The sequence below is a fragment of the Paramisgurnus dabryanus genome, chromosome 8 (genome assembly GCF_030506205.2).
Source record: "Paramisgurnus dabryanus chromosome 8, PD_genome_1.1, whole genome shotgun sequence".
Taxonomy (NCBI): domain Eukaryota; kingdom Metazoa; phylum Chordata; class Actinopteri; order Cypriniformes; family Cobitidae; genus Paramisgurnus; species Paramisgurnus dabryanus.
Window position 1 is genome coordinate 1,589,975 of NC_133344.1, and position 19,850 is coordinate 1,609,824.

At 36.2% G+C, this 19,850-nt stretch overlaps 1 protein-coding gene across 4 annotated transcripts in view; it reads left to right on the forward strand.

Annotated features, from left to right (window-relative positions):
- Positions 1 to 1,377: 1,377 nt before the first annotated feature.
- The window catches only part of LOC135770645 (arf-GAP with Rho-GAP domain, ANK repeat and PH domain-containing protein 1), a 63,822-nt gene continuing 45,349 nt past the window's right edge, over positions 1,378 to 19,850 (forward strand). The window contains exons 1-2 of one of the 4 annotated variants that reach the window (XM_065280304.1): positions 1,378 to 1,585; positions 18,877 to 19,731. In XM_065280304.1, the coding sequence (XP_065136376.1) occupies positions 18,887 to 19,731 (845 nt within the window). In that variant the 5' untranslated portion in view covers positions 1,378 to 1,585; positions 18,877 to 18,886. Of the gene's footprint in view, positions 1,586 to 11,150; positions 11,394 to 18,876; positions 19,732 to 19,850 lie in introns of those variants that run through there. The other 3 variants (XM_065280307.2, XM_065280306.2, XM_065280303.2) reach the window with 3 other exon arrangements.

Consider the following 19,850-nt stretch of genomic DNA (forward strand, 5'->3'; position numbering starts at 1 on the left):
TTCAAATATAATAAAACAGTCAGCATACATTAGCCGTCTCTCAATCCGAAGGATACATAAATGTTTAATTGTTCAATTGAATTGCAATCTAAACTTAAATGTGTCTTCAGTTGTACTTCATTCAAATGCATATGACTTTTCCAGAGGAAAAATGTGTGTTATTGATTTGTTTTTGCTATTATGGAAATGTTATATTCACCAGGTCAAATTGAGTAGCTCAGAATCCAATTTTGCTCATTTTCAAACAGTTTTTAAAGCAAATTTAGAATCTATAAAGTTTGTAAAGAACAAAAAAGCCAAGAAAACTCTTTTAATTAATTTTTAATTTTTCTTTAAAATAAATTTAAATTATGTTTTTTTTATTGATTTTTTGATTATTTTTTTGTACAGTATGTGAAAATCTGTGACGTTTAGCGGATTTTTTGTTGAATTTTCAAAGTTCAATAAAAAATCCGAAGGCTGCAGCCTGCGGAGGTCGCATTTGCAGGCTGCATACGTCATCAAGCCTGGTTTATTAAAGTTACCTGAGCATTACATTCACAAATCATGAACATATTTCAACAATTTACGATTGACTAAGAATAACAGTCAACTTTATAAATGTTAATATTCCGAAAAAAATATTTTTCTTGATGACGTATGCAGCCTACAAATTTTTTATAGCAGCCTACAAATGCGACCTCCGGAGGCTTCAGTGTGCGTCATCTCAATATTCCGCTGTAGATCTCGTGCGCCATCTATCGCTCAGAGTTGACACTTCTGCAGTTTTTTCAAAACAGAGTTTATTAACATGATTATGGAAACAAAATTACAGGTAACAGATTGACAGGAAATAATAAACAGATCCGTGAATATCTACTAAAGGTTATAACGAAAAATATTTAGCGACTAAAATGACAATAACAATGAAACTATGGCCGTTTCTCAATCCGCATATGCAGGCAGCATACGTCATAAAGCCTGTTTTTTTTTTAAGTTAACTGAGCATTACAAGTCATAAACATATTCCAACAATTAACCAAAAGTAATACTTTATAATTGTTTATTTTAGTGTTGATAACGTACGCAGCCTTCAAATGCGACCAGCCTTCGGATTGAGAACATAACGGGCTCATCATGATCACGTGTACAGCGCTGTCAAGGACGGACCAATCACAGAAGATTGTGATTACTACATGAAGGTTTGCTTATTTTTAACTAGATGTTTTAAAATAAATAAACATCCATGTTTATTTCACAAAAATTGTATAGTTAATACATCTAAATAAATAATTCAGCAGCTGAATGTGACTCACAGCGCCGCCTGCAGGTCTGATCCGCGCCTCGTCTCCTAGGAAACAGTTAGATTTGCCGCCCAATGGTCGCGTCGCGTTAGTTCAGTCCCTGATTCACACGCTCATGTGACGCTCCCTCTGCGGAAGTTTCTTTGGGGTTCTTTCTCTGTTTTGAGTGGATTTGCGTGTTTGTCTCTCAGCGACAAAACACAAAAACGAAAAAAGGAACAACACAAAGAAGAAAACAAGAGCGATTAACAACCGCGATGAGGAGAAGACTGTTGTAACGATCATCAGGCGCGCGTCAGTCAGTGAGTAAAGTTTATTGTCAGAGATTACACAGAAGTTTTATTGCGTAGTGTGATTGTGTATTTGTCTTTCTGTTTTTTTTTGTCTTTTCTCCGGTTGCTCAGTTGCAGGAATGTTGCTTTTTTATCCGGTGAGTGTGTTTGTGTGTCTGTGTTTGTGGTAGATGGTTGAAAGAGAGTGTGTGTGTATTTGAGAGGTGTGTGTGTGTGTGTGTGTGTGTGTGTGAGAGAGAGAGAGATGCACTTGTTGAGAGGAAACACTAGAGATGAGCTTAGTTTCAGTGAGACTCTTAACACAGCAGCATCAGGTAGGTTTCTGTTAGTTAGTTTGTGTGTGTGTGTGTGTGTTGTGGTCTTAAACCTCAAGATTTCACAGGGGTTTTGGTGGAAGTTAATGGAGTTCTTAAAGAGACACGACCCTAATAAACTGCTCTATTCGTGCTTTTTTGCGTCTTTACAAGCGGAAAATATTTTTAGTTCCTATAATTCACACAATGGATGTCTGTGTGACACATACAGGGATTTTTGTGTTGTTGTGATGTATTACAACAGTGGAATTAATCTGTTTTTACAATGCTATCGTGAAATATTCTGCAATGTTATGTAATTAAAATATTATATAAGTTTAGGTGAATTAGTAAATAATACATGCATAGATAATAAATCATATAGATAAATATGTCTATTCAGATGCACTGTAAACAAACCTCTCTCGACCTCCACACCTCTCCCTCTTTCTGTATCCTGACAGTTGCCATTAAAAATCGTTAAAGGGATCATTTACCCAAAAATTATAGCATTAAAATAATGTTTTTTATTGTTCTTCAGAACCCAAAGATTATTGAAAAAGTGTTGTTTGGGGTTTTCTGATTAACATGGGACTAGATGGTGACCACCTCGTTCACCATTCACTCCCATAGTAACCACCAGAAAACTGTTTTAAAGGTCACGTTCTTCCTGATCTCATTTTTTCAAACTTTAGTTAGTGTGTGTAATGTTGCTGTTAGAGCATAAATAATACCTGTAAAATGATAAAGCTCAAAGTTCACTGCCAGGCGATATATTTACTTTAACAGAATTCCCCTTTCAAAGCCTGCAGCGAACGACCGGTTTGGAGCACAGCCCTCTACTTCCTGGTTGAATTACGTCAAAATAAGAGTTTTCCACCCACAGAAATACGTCAGTCGCCAGCTAAGCTCAAACGGCTCTGCTAAGCTAAGCTGCTATTGAATCACAACACACTAAACAAACTACACAATCAGAACTCGATACGTATTTTAGAAGGAAGGACTTGATAGACAAGGAAGACATCAATCTGTTTTTAGGACAGTGAAAACTGCGCTATACAGATTGTGTAAATTGTGTGAGAAATACCACATTTTTTCACGTGAAACATGAACACATGTTATATTGCCCACTAGAAACACAATCAAAGCTTCAAAAACACCGGAAGAATGGGACCTTTAAGTTTTTAAATGACCCTAACCCTAACAAAAATGCAATTATCTCAGCTATTTCCTCAAAATTTGATGTTTTTGAAGAAACCAACCCATATTTGAGAGGTGATAAAAGGAGAGGGTCTGTTCTTTCATTTAATATATTGGATGTTTATATATGTAAAGAAGAGCGTTTTCTGGGAGGCATTAAACTTTTGTGAAAATCATGAAAAATGCTGCCGGGGAAAGAGTTAAAGGGATTGTATAATGAAAATTGGACTTTTTCCATGTTTAGGTGCTATAATTGGGTCCCCAGTGCTAGAAAATGTTAAAAAGATCAACCCAGTTACTTGGTTTTGGTAAACCATTCTCTGCAAGCATGTGAAAAAATAGCTCATTGAAATTTGGCTCCCCTTGTGATGTCAGAAGGGGATCTTAAAATAATAATAGTGTCCCTTAATCTGCACTATCCAGCCACAGCACTGCCATTTAGTGCAGAGAAAGAGAGAGAAAATAATTGACAGCACTTGAGTTTCAACAAACCACCATTATTGCGACAAGTTCTTGTATTTCATCAGCTCATTTGCATTTCACCCAAAAAACAGTTTTGCTCACACATACAAAGTGGCAATTTGAACATGTTATAATAAACTGTCTGTTGGGTATTTTTACCTAAAACTTTACATATGTACTCTGAGGACACATCAACATTTATTTGACATCTTTAAAAAGTCTTGTGAAATGTCCACTTTAACTCTTTCCCTGACATTGACGAGTTAAGTCATCAATTAAGAGTTAAAGGTGGAAAAGAGGATGTTTGTTTAATACATTTTTGCAATATTACTTGAAACTGTCTTTACTAAATGATAAAAGACTATTTATTAGGTGCACTGAAAGTAATACATTTAATATATGTCATCTGTGCATAAGGTAGGGCCTTAAAAACATCAGCCATTCGTTGACGTAATCATCGCATGAGCGATTGGCCCTCTGGCTTGTCAATCACTGCCATTACGTTCCTTGTGAGAGACGTGCACGCTCCAGTAACTTTACACGAGTGACGCATGCGCATAACGCATGAACTCCGTCTTTAGTTTCGGTTGAAGGAACAGAGAGGTGTCAAGACAGACGCGCAGTTCGCAAAATTCTTCCCGACAGGTAACAGTGATTATTCTTTCTTTGGGGAATAATTATTGTTGTACTGTTATTCAAGTATATTGACGTTGTTCTTGTACTGTAGTTGTAAGGCAGTGAACAGTCTGCTACATGCTAATTGAAATGGGAGTAGCGTCGAATGATCTAACTTTACATCTTATGTGTTTATTATCATATCATTTCACATAATGAATCCACTGACGCGAGCCACGCGACACAGCATATGCCAGTGGTAAACAAACACTCGTGTTCAAATACTCATGCACGAGTTTTGGAAGGCGTTCCCTAAAAATGAGCTGTGAAGGATGGAGGCTTTTCTTACGCATGCGCTTATTTAAAAAAAGTCAGTAACGGTCTGTTGGAAAACATCCTCTTTTGCGCCTTTAATGCTTCCATGCCAATGACAAGTTTTTACGGCAATCCATATTTCTGCTATTATCCACTAGGTGTCGCTCTTACCCAACTTATAAAACACTGAAGCATCCACTGATCCAAAAACAGTAAAAACTGTGTTAATTTTGATCTGAATCTGATCTCTATCAAAAGTCCTTCATAAATTCAATCATATCAGCTTTTTGCACAAAATCTTGTATTTTTGAAGAAACTGACCCATATTTTAGAGGTGATAAAAAGAGTGCAAATGAAGGTAGGATGATCATTTTTTTTTTCGAAAGCAGAGGGTCTGTGCTTTCATTTGTATGTTTATATATTTCAAGAATGAGATTTTCTGAAAGGCATTAAACTTTTGTTAAAATCATAAAAAAATGTGGGCACTGGCAACTTTTGTTTAAAAATGCTGGCGGGGAAAGAGTTAAATAAATCACTCCATTGGACTTGTGTTATATATTGTAAGTGTGCTGAAGACATTTATCTTTCAACTTTCTTGTTGTGGATATCACTGTTGTTTCAGTTGTTACACAATATTTAGAAGTAAGCATCCTAAAACTGCCTAAACAACAGTTCAGACTGAGAATGTGCACTGAAAGAGATTTTTTTGGGGTTCTGAAGAACAAAGACAGACATTGGGCGTGAGTAAATAGTGACACAATTTTCTCTTCTGGGAGAAATGCCTATATAAGGAGTTCTGCCCTTTATGACACAGGGCTCAACATAAAGGACGGCCGGCCGGGTGCCCTGGGGCAAGCGTGAGAGACGTTCGGGCAAGTAAAAAGTATTGTTACTTGCTTGATCAGGCCAGTGCTTCACCCTCACCTTCAATATTTTTTTTAACAATGTATATTACTTAACATCTTGGAAGCAGACATTTACTTGGGTAAAACACGACGAAAAAAACCTATGCAATATTTTGCACAATTTGCTGTCAGTTTACAGGTAAAGCAGAAAAGTTGGGAGCCTTTTTTCGTTGAAACATGTCTGTTGTATATGTATACAATTATATTTGACTATTGAATTATTCTTTTTTAAATATGTGAAAGTGACATTTTTTTATTGGGGCCAGTACAAATTTTGCCAGGGCAAGTGAAAACCTGAACCACTGGCCCGACCGAACCAGTATAAAAAAAAATATTTGCGTCGAGCCCTGATGACATCATACAGGATATACATACTCAAAAAAATTGCAAAGGTGATGTTATGCACAGCTCTTTCGTGTACTACGTCTCTTTAATCAGTAGGTAGTGCTTATCAACCTAAAATCACTGAGTCGTTTATAACATGCATTTGTAAGAGCAACATTCCTCAAACATAATCATTATAAATATTTTTTATTATCAATAAAATACCAGAAAAGGTTTTAAGAACAGTGATATAAATATGTTTATAGGTATTTCCTAGGGCTGTACTACTTCTGCGGCGCATATTGAGAGCGCCATCTGGCTTATGGATGTAGTGGCTTTTCACCGTAATTCATTGAGAAACATTGCAAGCAGAATCACACAATTTATCATCCCAACCCTAAATAATTGTGTATATTTAGGCATGATGTGAAAGGGAAGTTTTGTTTCTACTTCATTTAGTTTGCAGTGTGGTCCGAGTCTATCTTCCTCTGGTGTCCAGGATTGTTTGTTTATAGGCTTTTTCACATAAAGGTTTTGGAAAATACATGGATAATGTCTCCCAAGATTTTCCCAAGGATTGTTTAAATTTTGGTTCATGCACACTGCCAGTGATTTTTCTTGTGTTCGTGCACATCCTGTAAAGACATGTGGCATCAGATTGTGAGGTTTAATGTAATTTCCCACAGTATCTTAAGTTTGTTGATTATCTGTAATTTCGCTTTAAACCACACAGCTCATGCATTTTTTTCTGATTTGATCATAAACTAGCGCCTCACGTAGCTGTTGATCGTTCTCGGCATTAGTGCCAAAAGCGAGGATCTCTATGATCTCTACTTCAGTCCAGTTTGCAAACAGTTTTTCTTTCATGAACATTGATCTAAGCCCACGGTGAAAAATTAACTTTGTTATTGTTTCAGACCTCACATCCACAGAGTGCCATTGGTTCTAGTTGGGTTGCTTGTTATAATCGTGTCTTGACTCTCAGATTAGTCTCGTTTAAGTTTCCTGTGTCAGAAGCGTCATGCCCATTCAAACTAAAGGGACACGTTACTTTGTTTTGTAAGCAACATATGACTGGTTCTTCACTTTACTTTGAGACTTTTTTGTTTTAATCTTGTGCTTCAGTCTGGAAACAATTAATTATTAATGAATTATACAAATCCAGACGCAACAGAACAGCACTAGTGCCATCATTGTGCACGGTCTCGCACACACATTGCTGCTGGGGCTGCATTTTGTTATCTGATCAAATTTAAAACACCATCCTAAACGCTCGCAACACTTTCAAAGGGCAGCAGCTATCGCAATATTCAGTTTACCCTACTTGTGTACAAAAATTATGTTTTAAAGTCCGTTTCCTAATGTTTATTTCTAGATTCACCCCCAAATCAAAAGTTCATTATAAAATATTTTATTGTTTTGTAATATTCACAGCTCCCATTCTCTTAGATCGTTTTAAAACATTTAAAATCATTCCGCAAAATTCTGCATAGATTTTACAAAAGAAATCCACAGAAATAGCAAAAATAACTCCTTACACAGATTCCTTAAACAGCTTGACTACTATTGCAAAAATTAAAGCAGTTCAGTTTTGTTTTAACTGTCAAAATAATAAAATTTCTTACATTTTAGAGCATTTTTGTTAAATAGTTTTTTGTTGATGACCAAGCGGTTAGCGGCCGACATACAACATTTTTGATCAATTGAGCCTCTCAAATCAACACTTCACTTGCCTAAAATAACATTTATATAAAATATATATTTTCAGCATATAACAATGATAGTTTAAATGTTTATTATCAACACACACTATTTTTAAAAAGCGGAGGCAGGTTGCTCTGCTTCTCAGAGTCACGAGTCTTAGTGCAGAAAAAGTATGAAAAAAGCTATACAATCAAAACAAAACTAAATAAACATGAAACTAAATAAACATGGAGGTTGCCTTACCTTACACCTTCGCCAACACAATTAAAATTTAAGGCTTTACCATAGAACATGACTGTTCGTGTATACAACAGTTAAAATAAGAAAAAGTCCAATCTCAAACAAGAAAAAAAATGACACGGCTTTCTTCCATGAAGAAGTCTTTTATAGATTGTGTCTTGGATGCTGTGTGCATAGCTTATGCGCAGTATTTAAGGTTTAAATCCAGTCCTCCATTTATATTTCTCCCGGTGCTGCTGGCGGAGACACTAAGCACGTTGCAACAGGTGCATTGTGAATGTACATGTGCGTAGTGGACTCGTGCGATATGTTTAAGGTCTTTCTTTTACAATCATCAATGTCTCAACGTTTCTTTTAATTAAATTGAAAGTATAAAAAGAAGCCTAAAAAAGCCAGAGGCCTGGCCCGCATATCAACTGTGACATTAAAATTGGCCTAAAACTGGACCAGAGGGGCGTAATAAGGCTGAAATGCAGGGCTCTAATAAAACTGGAATAAAAACAAAACATTTTTCTAATAAAAAAAAATATAAACCCATAAAGCCCCTGCTGCTCATTGTATTGTATTTAACATAATTGTATGCATTTGAAAATTATAGATAGGTTCTGTTTTAATGTACCCAAGAGTACCAGCCCAGTCTCCTGAAGATGCGTATAAATAGCACAAAGTGTAAAACTCGTGCAATACATACGCCAAATTCCACTTTGGCGTGCATATGATACGCCAGTCCTTCCCATTCACTTAAATGGTGCACCTTTTTTGTCGTTTTATTTATTGGTTTCTCAATTTTTTTGCTATTTTTTACCATTTTCGCTTGGGTTTAGGGTTAGAACAACAACTTTTTGTTATATAAAAATGACATCCTAACCCAAACTCCAAGCGACCATGGCTTAAATATGGACAAAAACTTGGAGAAACCTGTATATTAAATAACCTCCTTAAGCAAATCTAAAATCTAACCCTAAACCCAAGCGAAAATGGTTTAAAAAACAGAAAAAAATTGAGAAACCAATAAATAAAACGACAAAAAAAGGTGCACCGTTTTAGTGAATGGGAAGGACTGGTGTATCATATGCACACCAAAGTGGAATTTGGCGTATGTATTGCACGAGTTTTACACTTCGTGCTATTTATACGCATCTTCAGGAGACTGGGTAGAGAGTACCTAAAATAAAAGAGTTTAATATACAGGTTTGTGGCTATTTATGTTCACTGTTCTGTTTTATAAATCTAGTATTTGCATTAAATCTATATTCAATGAGTTGAATTGAGAATTGAGTCTAAAAGTATTTCAGAGAATCAGAATTGAATCGAGAATCGAAATGATCTGATAGCTTGTGAATAAAAATTAAATCGATCTGGAACATTTGAATCGACACCCAGCCCTAGTATTCAATTTTTTACTAAGTTCTTACCTCAACTTAGATTAATTAATACACACCTATCTTTTTTCAATGCATGCACTTAACTCTTTCCCCGCCATTGACGAGATATCTCGTCAATTAAGAGAAAACGCTTCCCCGCCAATGACGAGATTTTCCGTCTTTCCGCAATACCGCTATTATCCACCAGGTGGCGCTCTTCCGCAACTTTTTAAACCCGGAAGTATTGCCCTATGGCAAGCGGCTGCATGTCCATGTGTGTTTTAAAGATCGCTCTGAATGGGATCTCTATGAAAAATCCGTCACAAAAATTGAATTATCTCTGCTTTTTGCTCAAAATGTGATGTTTTTGCAGAAACCTACCCATATTCAAAAGCTGATTGCAAAAGAACCACTGAAGGTAGGATGAAACGTTTTTGTTTGAAAGCAGAGGGTCTGTTCTCTCATTTGATATATTGTATGTTTATATATTTAAAGAAGAACATTTTCTGGAAGGCATTAAACTTTGGTGAAAATCATGAAAAACGCTGGCGCTGGCTGGCAACTTTTTTAAAAAACGCTGGCGGTGAAAGAGTTAATCTTTGTTCAGTGTGTCATGAATGTGTTAGCATTTAGCCTAGCCCCATTCATTTCTTAGAATCTAGGGATAAATGTAGAAGCCACCAAACACTTCATGTTTTCCCTATTTAAAGACCGTTACATGAGTAGTTACACCAGTAAGTATGATGGCACAAAACAAAACGTGGCGATTTCTAAAGCGGGAAAAAAAAGAGAACTATATTGCATGGCGGAAGAGCACTTGGACCTCTGGTAAAACCGCTGGTAAATATAAAAGCTCAAAGAGTTTCAGTTGTATTATTAATAGTAAAATTAAATCCTGACTCTCTGAATCAAACTGAATCAAGAGGGAAGTGGAGATTCAGAGATCTGTGTTTGTGTTGTTGTGTTGTATAAAGGGTTAAACAGTGCTGAGATGGAGGTGGAATGTTAATCATGTTGTTGTTTTGTTGTAAACACATTTGTTATGCTGTGTGTGTGTGTGTGTGTGTGTGTATTTGTGCTCTGTGACTGCACTTTCACACTTTTACATTGGACTGCTAAAGTTGTGTCTAAGCTGTTTTTATCAGTTTAAAAGATCTGTTTATTAATATTATTTACTGTGGAGTGTCTACTTCTGCTTACTATTTTAACCACAATGTCTATAGTAAATCATTTAATTTTGTTTTACTATGAATAAATTATTCTCTGAGTTAAGTTTAACACACATTTCTTCTATATTAAGCAGACCTATTCAAAATAATGGCCTCGGTTTCTGATTTATTTTGCATAATGATTTATCTTGCAGTGTTTATTTGCTGTTGTCAGTGCAGATGTTGCATGCATGAGTGCTGCACATGCAGGGACAGCGGATGCATTCTGTTGTTGGTCGAGTCTTCACACTATGTGTGTCTGTGTGGATGTGTGACTTTGTAAAAGCTTGTGTTAGTGAGAATTGAAACCACTGTTTGTCATCTCACCTCATGTTCTCATGTCGTTTCTGGTCACATCTGAAAAGCAGAATATTTAATTGTATCATTGAGAAAGTTTGTTTAATAACTCACAAAGTTCAATTACATCTCAAGTACTTTCTCATAATGTGCCTCTCTTACTATCTGTACATCTCTTCCTCCTTTTTTCTTCACTTCCTGATGGAAAACAGGTTAGTTATAGATGTGTCTGTGTGTGTCAGGAGTCATGGACTGAGTAACTTCAGTCATAACCATGACCATCGGTCAGATGTACAACGCTTAGACTGAATCATAAATATCATCATACCAGTTGTGTGTCTTCAGCTCTGTGTGTGTTTGTGTTTTTGGTTTGTAATATTCCTGCAAACATGAGTGACCTGAAGTTCCAGTCACAGATGATTCTAATGAAGTGTATGTTTGTATTATTATAAACTTTCACCCACTTCACTTCACTTTGATATCTTACACTAACACACACACACACCGCACACAAACAATTGCTGTTTCACACTGTGACATGTTAGAATTTAACAAATGTAGTTCCTGGTACATTGCTTCTTGAATGAGGAACTAGAGGGAGAGAAAAAGAGAGAGAGAGAGATTTGAGATTGTAAAGTATAAATAAAGATTTAAGACGCCTTTTCACTGTACACGACAGACAACGACAGACAAACCGGAAATCGTTCATTCCCTATGGAGAGTCGCTAAGGGGCTTCGTGAGGTGCTACCATCTGTGGTTGCGTAATTTTCGGATCCGTTTTGAGCGTTGGATTCTTTAAAAAATTTAAATTTGTGCAACTACACTGCAATGCGATATGCTGACTGGAAGTGATGTATTTCAGTGTTTTCCAATCTAAACGCTCTGCAAGGTAAAATTATCTAAATCTTTTTTTGTTTAACTTTATCAGTAACACTTGAATCCTTAAAAAAACTATTGATTACTGATAAGTAATACATTATTCATATTGGGGTGTTTTCCTGGATAGGGATTAGATTGAGCCAGGACTAAGCCTTAGTTTTAATTATGAAATATAACTAGTTTTAACAAACATGCCCTGATAAATGCCGATATACACTAATAATATGTGGCCAATAACTATTCTGAATCGCACAGCTGATATTATTCACAACTATTTCATGTAGTACGGCTTTTGATCAGTAAGTCCTTATCGATCTTTAATCACTGTTAGTTTGAGACTTTATAACATGCAACACTCGTCAAACATAATAATTATACATATTCTTTATTATTATGAAAATATTTGATTTATATATATATATATATATATATCCATCCTAAAGCCATTTCCTAGAGGTCCATGTCATAGCCGCGTGTGTATGGTTCTTCATCTGTAGCACATATTGAGTTTCTGCACGAGAGCGCCCTCTGGCTTTGGATATACTTTAGCGGCATTTCACTGTAATTCATTGAGAAGCGCATTGGCCGATATATCGGAGCACCCCTACTGGCGTGCATTTTCAGGCAAAAAAAGTGCACTGGTGTATTTTAAGATATGTCAGTGCAAGATGTTTTCAGTTTGGACAGGACTAGTCTAATCCCTGTTCGAGAAACCGGCCCTTAATATGCAAATGTTAATATTTGAATCTTGTCTCCATATGTTCTTTCTAAAAATATTGGCAGTCCTTTTTATATATGCATATGTTTTTGTTTCATTCATTTGCATTCATTTATTTATTCCACTATGATAATAATAAAATGAAGCCTCTTGTGCTGGAATGACCATCTCCATGTTACAATTAAACTGAAACTTCATAACGACTGCCACTAGTGGGTGAACTCCGACAGTCGTGTCTGAATGCCATGTAGAGTGGAAAGGTGGCTTTAGGATGAGGTTTTGTTGTTAATCGTCTTGTCTGTGTTTTATCTGTGATATATTTGTGAAGCAGTCTGTAGGTTTGCTTTGATTTAGGGCTGGACCAAAATTTCTATCACCAATATACTTCTAAATATTTGGTTGATGAGGTATAAATCCGATAATGGTGTGAATGAAGTTTATCCCAAGGCTTTTTAAACAAAGAAGGCCCACAATGAATGTCTGTACCTACAAACTTTTGAACAAAGGAACTTGTCAAGTCTTTGAAGCCTCCTCCTATAAAACTATATAATATTTACAAAATAATAATGGTATAAATAATAGGGCTGTCACTTTTGAGAAAAATCAAATTCGAACGGATATCGAATATCATGCAATGTATCCGAATATATTCGAATATCTAGGTGCCCTCGCGCGCATAAAAAAAAAAAAACGTAATGGAGATTCAATTAATTAACAGTGACAGTCATAAACGGGGCTGTCTGCATTACTTTTTTAACTTAATGTTTTAAACAGCAGGTTATCAACTTATGAATAACAACGACTCAAAACAAGTGACAACTTAAACAGCAGCATTAGTAAGGCATATAGCCAAGCCCAAACGAAATCCGCGCCCGCAGATTTCGGCGGAAAACTCCGCTGAATTCCGCGGATATAATGCCCTTCATTGACAAGCACACATATGTTTGTGAGAAGAAATCTCATTGACAACAAGCACACATACAAATACTATCTCGCGCGTTTGTGAGCCGTCATTGACAAGTGCATTATCTCTGCGCGTGCTGTTTGCTTGAGCGTTGAACCATTTGATATTTGAGATGAAATAAAACTTACCGCTGAGTTACGCAGAGCTCACTTGACTCTGTCGTCTATATGACGCGCGACAGTCAGCACATGATCATTTCAAATCCGTTTACAATACAAATTCTGTTGTTGTTTAAAGGTGCTCTAAGCGAATTGAAGCGTTTTAGACCATAAAACATTTTTTGTTACATACCGGAAACATCTCCTCACTATCTGCTTGCTGCCTGTCCGCTGATCAAACTGTAAAAAAACGCGATCTCTGTAGACAGCCCAGGCTTCACAAACGGCAATATCAACAAACGGCAATATCAACAAATGGCCAAACCTAGCAGCACAAAACAAAACAAAGTATTCCAGCCAATAAACGACAAGAAGGATTTGGGGGTGGGGGTTGGGCGCGTTCATGAAAGCACGGAAGGGAGGGGGAGGGGGAGGAGTTAGCTACGCTCTGTCTGTTTGAAAACAGTTCAAACATCAACAGGAAGTGACGTCGCACATTATTCGCTTAGAGCGCCTTTAATATAAAGTTTACATTGCGTTGTAAACATGATGAAATTATCTTCATACATGCTTATTTCATAATGCGAACGTATTAACACAAGCTTTTTATTCTGCTATAATGTTTAACATTATAAACAATAATATGTAAAACTATACAAACTATAATTCTATCTTGACATGCACATCCTCTCTTGCGCACAGTTGCCGTCGGTCTCACTCTCAGCCTCCTTCCTATTACGAGGTGTTAATGTAAAAAAATGCGCTAAATATGGCATTTTAAAAACCGGATGGTTTATTTATAGTTCGAATACGGATATTTCACGTCATGTTCGAATGTATATTCGAATATCGAATAAAAAGTGACAGCCCTAATAAATAAATAGATTTTCATCTTTAGTTTGTATTTATCCTTCATACAAAATTAAATTAAATCTAAACTCCCTGTCAAATAAACATAATCTTTAAGGCTCACCTTTAATATAAATAACATGCACATGTCACAGTATTGACTTTCATAGTTTCACAGTTTTGATCAATTTGCTATTATAGTAATATGTGTAATGTTTTTTTTTATAAATGACCTAAGTAAAAGTGACCCTAAAACTTTTGAATGGCACTATGCTATTAATGTAACATAAGATGGTTGGACAGAAAAATTCATATTAAAGCACTATTTGGGTGATTCTCACGAAAACTTGGTTTTAAAAATGTCAAGCATGAAAATGTAAAAATTGAAAAACAAAGTCTGGAGTAAATGGGAACATTAATTTAAACACTTTTACTTATCATTTAACACTTTTTGTAACATAATTTAAAAAATTTGTCCTAAAAAATCTCATTACTGCAACAGTCAGAAAACATCAACACTGACATATTTTCAAAATGACATGACAAACCTGAAAGAACATAATTTGGAGATTCTGCACATGCATTTAAAATCAAAGTATTATGCTTCTATTAATTAAATTAACATTTAATAAGCATCTGTTGCGGTAATGATAATCAAAATGTCGTGTAAGCATTCTGACAAGACAATATTTCAAATTAACTGTAAAAAAATGATCTTACCTGGTAGCCATCTTGAAGTAACTGGTCCATGTGCTTGGTCACTCAAAATCAAACTTTATTACAATTCTGTATGTGTGCTCAAACTGTTCTCAAAAAGTGTTGCGGAGGATGAGAACATCAGGCATGGACACATCATTTTCCTAATTTTTCTTCATTATTATTATACATTAATATTCAGTAAATATTTTTTCTGTCATCTAAAGTAGTCTAGCAAAACATCCATTTATTTTTTTTCTAAATATTTTTGTGTTAATTTGATTAAATTACAACATAACGCATGTTCAAACACAGCCGGACACATTGCGGTAATGAGAATTTCAGCAGAAAATGAGATAAAATTGACAAATTATAAATTCTTATGTTGAAATCACACATTGTGCTAATTCTGATGCTTTTTAATATTACTATATTACACATTTTATAGCTAAAATCCTTAGTGCCGTGGTGTTTCAATGGTTTCGTGAGAATCACCCATTTGTAATACATAATGATATATTAGATTCTAGCATACTCCATTAAATACATATTATACTCATAACACGACAGGTGTCATAGCTGCATACATATTTTATCTTGCACGTTTCTCATCGTTCCCCTTTTCTAACCGGGAAACCTAATGGCTCAAGCGTATATTTCTCTGTATTACAGCTTGTGTTGCTTTACATCTCTCGTTCTCCCTCCCTACTGTATATGGTTTCATTATGGTCTTGAGGCAAACTAACTCCACCTCCTCCTCGTACTTCTGAGTGACAGCTCTTCTCTGGGCAAATACATCAAAGTCCCAACTAGATTCATTGATTCCATGGTGACAATGGTATGATTTGACGCAAGGTACAGATGAGAGATTTAAATCCAATCAGGCATTCAGTTTTCCTTGCCGTCCCGATGACCGCGGCTCACGGTTGCCTAGCTACAAAAGACGCCACGGGAGAGCGCTTTGGAAGGAAAAAGCGTCTTGACGCGCCTTTTAAACAGGTTTTTAGACGTGACATGCGAACAGCCCTGGGATGCTGTAATGTGTATATAGAAATATCGGAAATGTGTTTAGAAACCATTTCACCGTTATGGAAAAATATATACAGTTAAATATATTGATATTGAATTATTGTCCAGCTCTTCTTTCATTAATTGATTTCATTACATTTCCTATCAAATATGTCTTTGCATATATAAATATGTATCCAGTATTGGACGATGAGGAGTATTTTGTTAAATATCTGCATTGGGTTGTGTGGTTTTTTTGGTTGGTGAAGTACCTGCTAAATGGCTTGATATGCAGTGAGATTTAAAGCCACGCTAGCCACAGACATGAGAGAGAGAGAGACACACACAAAGTCTGTCCTGGATTCTGTTTCTCTCTCTTCTCTTCATGTGTGTGTGTGTGTGTGTGTGTTTGTCGTGATCAATCCCATGCATGTGTGTTGCCAAAGCATCTTCAGCTCAGCTGTGCATAAAGTAAAACAATATAAAGAGGTTAATGGACAAAAATGATTTATTATATTACTTCTGTCTGCTGATCTTGTTTGTGTGTGATAAAAACGGATATCTGACAACTTCATCTCTCTTTAAATGAGTCACTTCTTCAGTCTGGAACTTTCACTCTCACTATAAGTTAAATTTTTTTATCTTAACCTGTTAATCCAGACAGCCGTTTTCAGGCCAAATCATGAAATTTACATGCCCACACTAAAACAGCTGTAGTTCCAAAACCCTTGTGACCTACAGACACAATTTTGATATCTCTAAAAAGAAGACACTTGTGTCTTTACTTCTCAGTTATCAGAATTCAGATATGTAAAAAAGCTAAATGTTATAGACACTGAAGTGTGGTGAAAATGTTTTATTAAAATTAAACGTGTTTTTATTTAATTAATAATGTCATATTAAATGTGCCATACCAACCCAAATACAACATAGACTTAAGACCAGATGTCTGACCAATCTATGTTTCAAATTTGAAGATGATATGATAAAAAAAAAGGTTACTGTAAGGTTTGATCTTCACCATGGCACATTTCAAAAAATGGCCACTGGGCTGCTCCAAATCATCACCTGCTATAATGATGTAGAATAAAGTAGTAAAAGCTCTATAAATTAATTATTTACATGTGGTTATTACCTAGAGTATGTATCTACAAAACTTTATTTATTACATAAAAACATTGTATACACATTTGACAAAAATGTGTTATAATTTAAATATTGAAATAAACTAGTATCCGTAAACTACACAGAACATAGTAATTATGAAGCTTTTAAAATATAAATAAAACTATTTACATTGTGGACACCTCATGTTTTACAAACTAAAGCACTCACCAGTTGTTGTGAAGTGATAAAAGAAGCATTCATATTAATGGCGGTGACGTATCTCTATCGCGAGTAAATTGCGTAACCATTCATTCACTGATGGGCGATAGAAAAGCACACAGACAGCGATCTGTTACTAATAATAAGCTTTTGTCCTCACAATATACATTCAGAGTACTTGCATAATGTTAGGTACATCAACAATGTCTGCAAATAGCGAATGTGCATCAGAATGACAAAGTAGACTAAGTTACTGCAGATAACAGGTGCACGAAAATAACACACAAAAACATCAGTAAAACACTAAACTTATTAGCTGTATGTGAAATATTAATCATAATGTGTGTGTGTGGACTCATTTTAAACATAATACTCTGACTGACCTGATCGCGTATGCCTTTTCCATAGTAGAATCGCGCTGCGTGTGCAGTTGTTGAATAACAATATGGATTTAGGATTAATTTATGCAAAATCCCATGGAAACAACAAAGAAATATCAATATTTCTCATATGTAATACGTTTGTGGACTAAAACTGCGAATGGATGTTATATTGTGAATGCTAAGCAATGAGATTTCAGCAGTGTGAACTCGTCTAAAGTTACGAGGGAGGCGCAGTTTCATAATAAGAGCGTGAAGTCATTTTATGAATGAACAAATTTAAATATGACCTTGTTGCATAAAATGTATTATTAGTTTTGCTAGAGCATTTATTTCATGGAACAGCACTTAGAAATGAAATCTAAACCCTTCAACCTTTCTAATGATATATGGCATGACAAGTTTAATAACCTTCTTCATCAGTATAATGTATTGTAAACTTAATAGTTTGTAAACAAAAACGCGTCTGTACCACGCACGGGCCCGTCCGCCTTAACAGGTTAAAGGGGACGTATCATTAAAGTCTGAATTTTTCCATGTTTAAGTGCTATAATTGGGTCCCCAGTGCTTCTATCAACCCAGTAACTTAGTTTTGTTAAACCATTCTGGTAAACTAGAGAGAGAAAGATAAATAATTGACAGCACAATTGAGTTTCAATTTCAATAAACCACCATTATGGTGATCAGTGTTTGCATTAGCAGCTCATTTGCATTTAAAAGAACACACCCAAAAGTAGGACTGCATAACAACTAATCCCAACATATCGTTTGCAGAATAAAAGTTTTTATTTACATTATATATGTGTGTGTGTACTGTATATGATAGTTTTGTATATATTTTTATATAATTTATATTATTTATATATACATAATTATTATACACAGTACACATACATATATGATGTAACCAAAAACTTTTATTCTGCAAACGATTAGTTGCGATTAGTTGTTATGCAGCCCAACCCAAAAGCGACACATTATTGCTCACACCTACAAAGTGGCAATTTTAACATGTTATAAGAAACTATCTGTATGGTATTTTGAGCTAAAACGTCACATACGTGCTCTGGGGACACCAAACACCTACTTTACATCTTAAAAAAATCTCATAATATGACCCCTTTAAATGTCATGTTTTCTTAGATCAGATAAGATACAGACTGACATGTTTTTTTTTTCTTTTTTGCTGGTTTCCTTGACCGATGGAGTAAATAAGATAATTTCTAGATAACAATTTTCCTTTAAACCTTCAAGTTAAAGCAACAGTTGACACAAATATAATTCTGCACTTATGTACTTATGTTTGTATTTAGATTTTTTTCATACAGTCTCAGTTTATTATTCATAGTCAAATTCACAGGTTGTACAGATGTTAAGGAAATTATCTGTGGGTTTTTGTTACTGATGGTGTTATTTGATTGTCCCCTTCTTTCCGTTTCTTACTCCCTCTGCAGTTTTCCGGTCATGTCAGGGAGTTTCCAGCCTGTGGCCGAGTGGTTAAGCGTCCTCCGGCTCGACCAGTACAGCTTGGCGTTCAGGGAGGCTGGGCTGGGTACGCTGCGGGAATGCCGGGATTTAACATCTGCAGAACTGCAGCAGATGGGGGTGTCTCTTCCCGGACACAGAAAGCGGATTCTCGGCAGCATACGCAAGGTCTTTCCCTCTGAGGCAGGATCTGAGGAAGATGAAGAGAAAGAGGAAGACAGGCCCGTTCCCAGAGAGAGGACAAAATTCAGAGCGTCTGCAGAAAATAAAGAAAATAAAGACAACAGCGTACATTTAAATAATCCACCACCTGTACCCCCCCGAGTCACGCCCAATAGACCTCCGGTGCCCTTCACATCCACTTCCTTGGAGACATCCTCTGACTGCAACACTGTGAGGAACCTGCAACACCCAACTGTTCCCGAGCGGAGGGTAATGCCCACACCCGCCGAGCGATCCAAACCCACCCCTGCTCCGAGGGTTTGCCCAGAACACCTGCCTCTGAAAGGCCCCCCGCAGCCGGTCCAGAGGAATGAGAGGAAACTTTCACCTGTGTCTCCCACTCACTCCCTCTCTCCATCATCATCTTCATTATCATCATCATCTTGCTCTTTCGATCAGTTCCACCTGTATGAACAGTGTTCCTTACCTGCTCAGGAAGAAACGGCTCCTCCTCTTCCTCCCAAGTGCTTCGCTGTCTCCAAAGAACCTCAAGATGCCCAGTTAGCCCCTCAAGTTCCTTCCAGACCCCCTCTTCCCCCACCACGTGTTTCTGTTACCACGACCACACATTTCGGCTCACCCAGTAGACTGTCCAGTTTCAGGTACTGATGCATTATGATTATTACTATTGATGTCGTGTAGGGTGAGTGCTGTATGATGTGTGGTACGTTGTGTACTGTGCATGTAATCCAGCTTACTCTACAGTATACTATTTTGTACA